This window comes from Neophocaena asiaeorientalis, unplaced genomic scaffold (genome assembly GCF_003031525.2).
Source record: "Neophocaena asiaeorientalis asiaeorientalis breed wild unplaced genomic scaffold, Neophocaena_asiaeorientalis_V1.1 scaffold54, whole genome shotgun sequence".
Lineage (NCBI taxonomy): Eukaryota > Metazoa > Chordata > Mammalia > Artiodactyla > Phocoenidae > Neophocaena > Neophocaena asiaeorientalis.
In genome coordinates this window covers 2,444,100-2,451,976 of record NW_020174938.1, presented here as the reverse complement: position 1 = coordinate 2,451,976, position 7,877 = coordinate 2,444,100, and the positions used below count along the sequence as shown (strand labels likewise).

General features: G+C 56.7%; 1 protein-coding gene across 2 annotated transcripts in view; it reads left to right on the top strand.

Moving 5' to 3' along the window:
* The window catches only part of PML (PML nuclear body scaffold), a 42,899-nt gene extending 35,495 nt beyond the window's left edge, over nucleotides 1-7,404 (top strand). Inside the window, exons 8-9 of one of the 2 annotated variants that reach the window (XM_024761837.1) lie at nucleotides 2,784-2,934; nucleotides 3,963-7,404. In XM_024761837.1, the coding sequence (XP_024617605.1) occupies nucleotides 2,784-2,934; nucleotides 3,963-4,717 (906 nt within the window). In that variant the 3' untranslated portion in view covers nucleotides 4,718-7,404. The remainder of the gene's footprint in view (nucleotides 1-2,783; nucleotides 2,935-3,962) is intronic. The other variant, XM_024761839.1, reaches the window with a different exon arrangement.
* Nucleotides 7,405-7,877: the final 473 nt, after the last annotated feature.

The following is a 7,877-nucleotide window of genomic DNA, read 5'->3' as shown; positions in this document are numbered from 1 at the left end:
AAAAAAAAAAAAAAAAAAAAAATGAGGTGGGTCAGACACATGTCTGCTGCGGGCCCTGTGTTAACGGATCCGAAGCAGAAAAAGATAGATGCTCTCATCCACTCTTCGGACGGAAGACTCACCCCAGTGCCCGATAGCAGCAGGACCAAGTGGAATCAGCAGGAGGCCTAGCCGAGGGGGCAGCCCCTGGCAGAAGTGGCAGTGGTGACCGGCAGTGGAAGGGAGGCCTGTGGGGAGCACCTGATCCAGGTGAGGGACCGTGATGCTGGTGAATGAGTGTATCAGAAAAGTAAACAGGTGCTCAGCTGCGAAGATGGGAGCCGTGTCCTCCAATGGGCACCAGCAGCCTGCAGAGCAGTGGGCAGAGGGCAGTAGGGGCCACCGGCTGGCTAATGGGATCATTTAGGTTAACAGATAACATGTGAAGTATCTCTGGGGCCTTCAGGCTTTGCAAGAGCTGTGGTTTTGTGTCTGCAAAATACACCAGTGTGTGTCTTGCCACACTGATCCCAGCTGTTGCTTAAGCTCGGGTGCTAAGAAAGTTCCTCAGGAGCTGCGGACTCTTGATTAGTATTAATGTCAGATACTAGATAGGTATCTTCAGGTGAGGATGTTAAATATCAAAGAGTTTGGCTCCTGTCTGATTTGCTGATGCCGAACGTGGAATAAATCGGTCATTAGGACAGTGGTTGCCAATCCTGGCTGCACACTGGTGTCACTTGGGGGGTTTTACCCAGGACAGATTCCTGGGTCCCACCCCCCAGAGATTCTAACTGACTTGGTCTGTACCAAGAAGACAGTACCAGAAGACAGATGGAAGCACCCTGGGCCACTGCAAGGACTTCTGCAGTTTAGAGCAAAGAGAAGAAGGAAGAAGGGAAAGCCCAGCGTACTGTGTCAGTGGGTGGCAGAGAGGACTTGGCCAAGGGGACAGCTCTTCAGCCGAAGCCCAGGGGAGGCCATAGCAAGGGGAGTCCAGCTCTTTCCACCAGCCCAAGTGTGAGAGCACCCCAGCCTTGTGATCAGAACAGGCACTGGAAGATTGGAGATAGAAAACAACTTGATTCTCCCATGGGGGAAGAAGGCGGCGTCTCCTGTCTACAGGCTAGCAACTTGAAGGAAGACTCCTGGAGAAGGTTCCTCATAGGGAGGCAAGGGAGCCGTGACAGCGAGACAGAGACTCAGAGCAAGACAGGCCAAGTGGATGTATGGTCAAATCGAGAATACAGATATGCAAGGCATATCTTTTGTCAAATTAGGGCCTCAGGTATAAAGTCCCAGAACTCACAGGCTGCTGTAAGAAACACCAGCTCTAGACGGACTCGTAGTGAATGTCTGTTTCTATCAGTGACTAGGAGGAAGTTGGTGAGCCTGGGGTAGGGCTGTGAAAGGCAAATACAGATCAGCCCCTCTCAGGAAGCACATTTTAATTGTGATTAGTAAAGACTTTGCTCTTGGCTGAAGTTTTGGTAAAACAAATGTTTCACCTGGAGGGTGGAAGGGCCTAAGAAAGTATGCTAATTCTGCCCCAGACCAGGGACGTTAGCCAGAGGCCGGAGTTCAGGGAGGCCTCAGATGGCCCCACGTGAGGCTGACTCCATCAGCCACCAGGGACAGTCCCTAAGGGGGAACGATGGAGGCTTTCTCTGGACTCTGTCCCAGCAGTGCCCCCAGCTGGCCCTGTGACATTGGCCATGTCCCTCCCAGTGTCTGGTTAGTATCCACAGGTGGCATTCACAGGAGGTTCTGAGCAGGCCACCAAAGACTGAACGTCTGGCTTTGGCAGGTGTGCAAATGATAAGCGATTAACTCTACATTATGAAAGACTCCACCTCTCTCTTTAGTTCCAGCCCCGGGGTTTAAACTCTTATAGCCAGAGCTCTTCCCCAGCCCCAAGGCCTTTCAACAGTGTTCTTGCCTTGGCGCGGGAGAGAACAGACCCTCGGGTGCCAGCCTGGAGGAGGCCTGGCCTCCGGCTTCCCTAAGCACCATCTCCTGGACGCCAAACCTGGGGAGTCTTCTCTCTACTGTTCTCACAGCCAGGCTCTGTGTGTCCCCCTAGATGTGGCTGGCGTCCCAGAGGCCCAGCAGCCCTCCCCTCTCCTTTGTGCAGGACACTGGGACCTCAGCTTGCTTGGGGGACAGGAAAAGCCAGGTACCTTGCCCCTTCCAGAGAAACACCTGAGGTTCGAGATGAGCCTCCTTCCCCCTGTCCCAGGTTTATGATGTTTGCTCTGAGTCTGCTCAGAGAGACGACGTCAGGAGCAGACACGTCGGGCCCTGCCAGCCTCGGCCCTGGCACCTTCCCTAATCCTCCACACCCAGCCCTGCTCGCACATGCACTCACCCACAAAGTATCACACTTTCACACACACTTGTGTCAACACAGGTCCACAGCCCCACACCCCTCGTGCACACCCAGATGCACACACACACGATATTTGCATTCATTCCCACACATTTTTCACGCACACTCACGCTCACGTGATCTCATCCTACTCACGCACTAACGCACATGTCCTGGTTCCCGAGCACAACCCTCACACGTGCACGTTCACATCCTTTCACGCGCTCACCTGGAGACCCATCTTCCCTTTCCCAGTACCATGCCCTCCCTCAGGTGCACACAGATGCCCCCACCATACCCATGTGCTTGAGTCCCCCCTGCCACACTCATGCACGCACAAGCATGCACACCTGCTCACGGGCGCAGGCTCACATCGTCACTGCACTCCCTCTCGCCCCCCGCAGACCCCTGACCTGTTGGTTTTTCTGTGTTGCAGTCCTCCCGAGAGCTGGCCGACAGCAGCAGCGAGTCCAGTGACCTCCAGCTGGAGGGCCCCACATCCCTTGGGGTCCTGGACAAGAGCCTTGAGGACTCCCGAGCAGAAGACAGGCCCCTGGTTTTCTTTGACCTCAAGATTGACAATGAAAGTGGGTTCTCCAATGACCACCCCCCACCCCTTTCTAGCTTAGTCCCTGAGTTCCCAGGATAAGTGCAGACAGAGCCATCTGCGAGTCCGGGAGAGCCCTGAGCTCTGGCCGATGGCTGCAGCCAGAGAGTGGGCAGAGCACTGGGCCTCCCAGGTATTTGAACTTGGTTCTTTGAATAAGGACATCGGCTTTGACCAGTGCCTAAAGGCTTAAGGCAAGAGCCTCCAGGGGTTCCCGCCCACCCCACCCCCATCTTAGGGAGCCTTGGGAAAAGTCGCTGCTGTGAGACCAGCAGTCCAAGCAGAGCCTCAGGCCATGACTGTACATTTCTGAATACAGGGCCCATTCGTTCCACGGTAGCTGCATGGGGAGGCCAGCAGAGCCAAGGTCCCAGAGAAGTATGACCCCTTCTCCCTCAACTCCACAATGCTTGCCCTGGCCCTGCAGAAGGCCAGGCCCTGTCCTGCGGCCTGGACTCAATGTCGTGCCAGCCCAGGCAGACGGAAGCAGCAGGTGTTTCCATAGGACGGAGAAGCAGTTTGCAGACCTCACTGGAAGATTCTGGGCCATGCTTTGCATGGAGTGGACTGGGCAGGTGTGCTGTCTGACCCAGTGCTCTGACAGCCGAGGGCCTTAGCTATGTGACTGATGGGATTGGAGGCCAGGGGAAAGGGAGTGGAGGGCTAGGCAGAGGCAGCGATGGGTCTCGAGTGCAGGTGGGGGGAGGCTGGCAGAAGACAGACAGGAGGGGCCCGGAGTGAAAGCGTTTGGTGAGCTCGGGAAGGTGGCAGGGCAGGAGGGAGCTGGACTCCCAGCAGGGGAGCAAGGGGGCGGGGCGTGGAGGGCAGCCCCACCTCCCCTTCCGAGCCAGGGTCAGAGCCGCACTTGAGGCTGATGTTTGCTTCCTGCCAGCAGGCCCCAAGGTGGGGTCTCTGGATGGGGGGATTGGCAGCCCTAGAGGACCCCCTGCTCCCGGTGGTACCTCGCGGTGCCCTTGGGGCCTCACGCTGCCCTTTTCTCCTGCCCAGCCCAGAAGATTAGCCAGCTGGCAGCCGTGAACCAGGAAAGCCAGTTCCGCGTGATCATCAAGCCCAAGGCCTTCAACATCTACTCCAAGGCCGTCTCCCTGGAGGTGGGGCTGCAGCACTTCCTGTGCTTCCTGGGCAGCATGCGCCGGCCCATCCTGGCCTGCTATAGGCTGTGGGGGCCCGGCCTCCCCAACTTCTTCCAGGCCCTGGAGAACATGAACAAGCTGGGGGAGTTCCAGAGCGCCATCTCAGGCTTCCTGGCCACCCTGCCCCTCATCCGGGAGTGCGTGCCCGGGGCCAGCAGCTTCAAACTCAAGAGTCTGGCCAAGACCTACCTGGCGAGAAACATGAGCGAACGCAGCGCCCTGGCAGCCGTGCTGACCATGCGCGACCTGTGCCGCCTCCTCGAGGTGTCCCCAGGCCCCCAGCTGGCCCCGCACGTCCACTCCTTCAGCAGCCTGCAGTGCTTTGCGTCCCTGCAGCCCCTGGTGCGGGCGGCTGTCCTGCCCCGGGCTGAGGCCCGCCTGCTGGCCCTCCACCTGGTCAGCTTCAAGGAGCTGCTGACCGCACACCGCCATGACCCGCAGGGGGGCCTGAAGAAGTACAACCGCTTCCTGAGCCTACAGACCCACTCGTTGCCCGCAAGCCAGCCTGCACTCAACCTGCAGGCTCTGGGCACCTACTTCGAAGGTCTGCTGGAAGGGCCGGCCTCAGCGGGGGCAGAAGGCATTGCTACCCCCTCTGGCTGGCCATAGCTTGGCAGAAAGGGCTTCCCAGCAGAGCTGAGAGGAAGGGATGACTGGCTCAGACCCTTCTGGGGACAGAGAGGGATGGCGTCCCTGAGCCAGGCCCTGCCCATCACAGCATTCCCAGGTCCTGGTCCCCAGTTCTCCTTTGTCATTTGGTCCAGAATCAGTTTCCTTCTCTGGGACCAAATTCCTCTTCTCTAAAAATCCCATAGAGAAGGTTCCAAGGCCAAGCAGCCACCTGCCAAGCAGCCACCGCACGGATCCCTGTGCGGCCCTGGGAGCACGGGAAAGTTAGCTCACCAGACCCCTGGCCCCTCTCCTCCAGGTGCCAGAACCAGGGAGGTCCCTGGTGAAGAAGGCCTGGCCGCTGGGCTCTCGAAGTGGCCCCCGTATTGCCCCAGCCACCCGATTCCCACTCCCAAGGGTGTCCTTGCCGCTCCTCCCTGACCCCTGACCGTGGCCCCAGGGGGGACCTTCTGACAGCACCCACAGACACTGCCTGCAACACCAGTGGTTCCACGGGTACATAAGTGCCTTTCAAACCAAACCACCCCTTAGGGATTTGGGTTCTCCTAGCTTTTGCCTGCCCGGAGGACAGCTCTGTTCACCTCCCCTCTGGAGTATTTTCACCCACAAAGGGCCTCCTCTCAGCAGAGACAGGGGCTGCTGCTCCATGCCTGTCCGTGCTTCCAGACTGTGACCCTTCCAAGCCTGCTTCCCTCCTCCTGCCCACACAGATGCCTCCCCTTAGTCGAGGCTTTGCCCTTCACGTTCTCTGCACTGTCCCCGGCCCCCAGCCCTCCTGAGGTGTGTCCTCCAACCCAGCGCCGCTTTCAGTGGACTCCAGGGACCCACAGCATTGGAATCTCCCAGCAAGCTGCTTTAGTGCATTCTCCAGACAATTCAGATGCCTGCCAAGTTTCAGAACCATTGCTCTGATAGACTGCTCCTCCAGGGAGAAGCAGAGAAGGTCCTGGCCTTGGCCCTGACTGTGTGCATTGAGTGGAACCCAGGGAAGGGCCCCTTCCTGAGCCCGCACATCCCCACCTATAAAATGGGCTGGTTAGCCAGCACGGTCCTAGAGCTCGCATCCAGCTCTGCCATTCTGGGGTTTTAGGAATGGACAGCAGGCCTCTGAGGCAATGGTCAAGGAGGTTTTCATTCTTGAACCCTTGGTCCCAGCCCTAAGCTAAGGTCCCCAACCTTGTGGTCACACTAGAGGTCAGCAGCAGAACACAGGCAGGTCAGGCCAGTCTCGTCTGACTAGCAGAACCACTGTTCCTTCCCCTCTGCCCCTCTCCCATCCCTCTTCCTTGGCCCCCTGATCCTGGGATGCCTCCATGGCTTCAGCTTTCACGTGGGTGAAGGCTTTGCACCCACACCCCTGCCCCCATCCAGCGGGGGGCCCCTGAAGACCCACTGAGGGATCACACAGGAACGTGCCGCCACGTTGAGAGTGCTGGCTCTAACAGTGAACTCTGATGCATTTCAAATAAGATTCCGATTTAAAGTAGGCGCTGGCTCTGAAGCTCAGTAAAACAGGCTGGTGGGTGAGGGGAGGAGGGGGCTGGAGCCTCAGTCTGGCTGTGATGACCATCTTGGCAACAGCAAGGCAGCGCTTGGACCACCCCTCACAGCATCTTCCCCTCAGCCCCACCTCGGGACTGAGCCTGCCAAGCCCAGCCTCACAATGCTTTCTACCTTCAGATGGAGTTGCTCACAGGTTTTACAGCAAAGGGCTGTTCTGCCCTCTCTCCACTGTCACGGCCTCTAATTAAGATGTGAATCGTCAAAGCCTGATGCACCAATCACAAACTCTGCTCAACCCACCCCAGGAGCCACTGAGCAGCCTCTTGCCTGGCGAAGGGGGCACTTGCTGGCATAGCTGTTCTTTGTGGGGTGTCTTTCAGGACTTAGCAGAGCTGAGAGGCCCTTGTTGCTCAGGTATGGGCCTCAAGGATAAGAAACCCCATTCCAAGTGGGCAGACCAGGGTGGGCCTGTCTGGGATCATGTCCAAAGCGGGGAGCCACCTGGAGGGAAAGAAGCACCAACTTCAAGAATTACCCCCTAGAGGGAGTCAGGGACCAGAGACCAGTGTCTGTAGGAACTTTACTTCTGCTGGAAAATCCTGTACCCTGGTTGTCACAGATGGAGTTCTCATTAGTGCCTGCAGGGATTCCCCTGGCACAGGCAGTGTAGGAATTAGCAACCCCCCTGGACTGGGTGACGAGCCAGGTAATGTGATTTGAGCAGTGCCACTGCCCTTAGCCCCACCTACCTGTCCCAGGTGCCCAAATTCCAGTGCTGGAGTTTTAGCGTCTAATTGCAAATCCAAATATGTCTCTTGTGCTTCATCTTTGAATTCTATCTCAGGTTTATCCATGTCAACTAACCACAGGCTTGCTGGGCTAGAAGTCAGGACGCTGAGTTTCAATCCTCACTTAGTTGCCTCTGACTCTAGTCTGGTGCATCAAACTCGTCGATGCTTAGGCTCTGACTCTGTAAGATGGTATATAATATGGGTTGTTTTTACCTCATAGGATCTTGTGTGAACCAATGAGAAAATGTTTCTGAAAGTAGCCTTTTAATGTGTGAAGAACGACACAAATGTAAGATCTTATTTTACTGACAACAAAGATGACAGTGTTATTGCTTTATAAGTTATAGAAAAATAAACAGATATTGGATCTTAGCAAACAGAGGACTTCGGCTTGTCTTCAGGGGAATAAAGAACAAGATCTGGCATGCAGCAGACAACTTAGTGGGGCTGGAGGGTCCTGGGTCCCAGGGAGCCAGGAAGGAGAGCAGGGGAGTCTGTCTTGGAGTGGTTGAGCAGTAGGTGGCTTTGTGTCCCAAAAATACCCAGATGGGAGGTTTCAGCCACGCAGACCTGGAGCAGACAACAGCTTTCCTGTGGCAGCCCAGCTCAGCCCTTCCCAGCCCTCCCCTACTCTCAGGCCCCTTATTGAGGCCCAAGAGCTCAGTGACACCCCCAGGAAGGTCGCTTGAAAATCTGCTTTAACCTCAACCGTGCTCTTCCTTTTAACTGCACAAAACTCAGCCCCTGCTCCAGTGCTTGGCCCTGCTGTTCCCCCACCCTGCACCCTCCCCTCATCCAGCCCTGGCCGGCCCCACCTCCACGCTTATTCCTACCCTAGACTCACC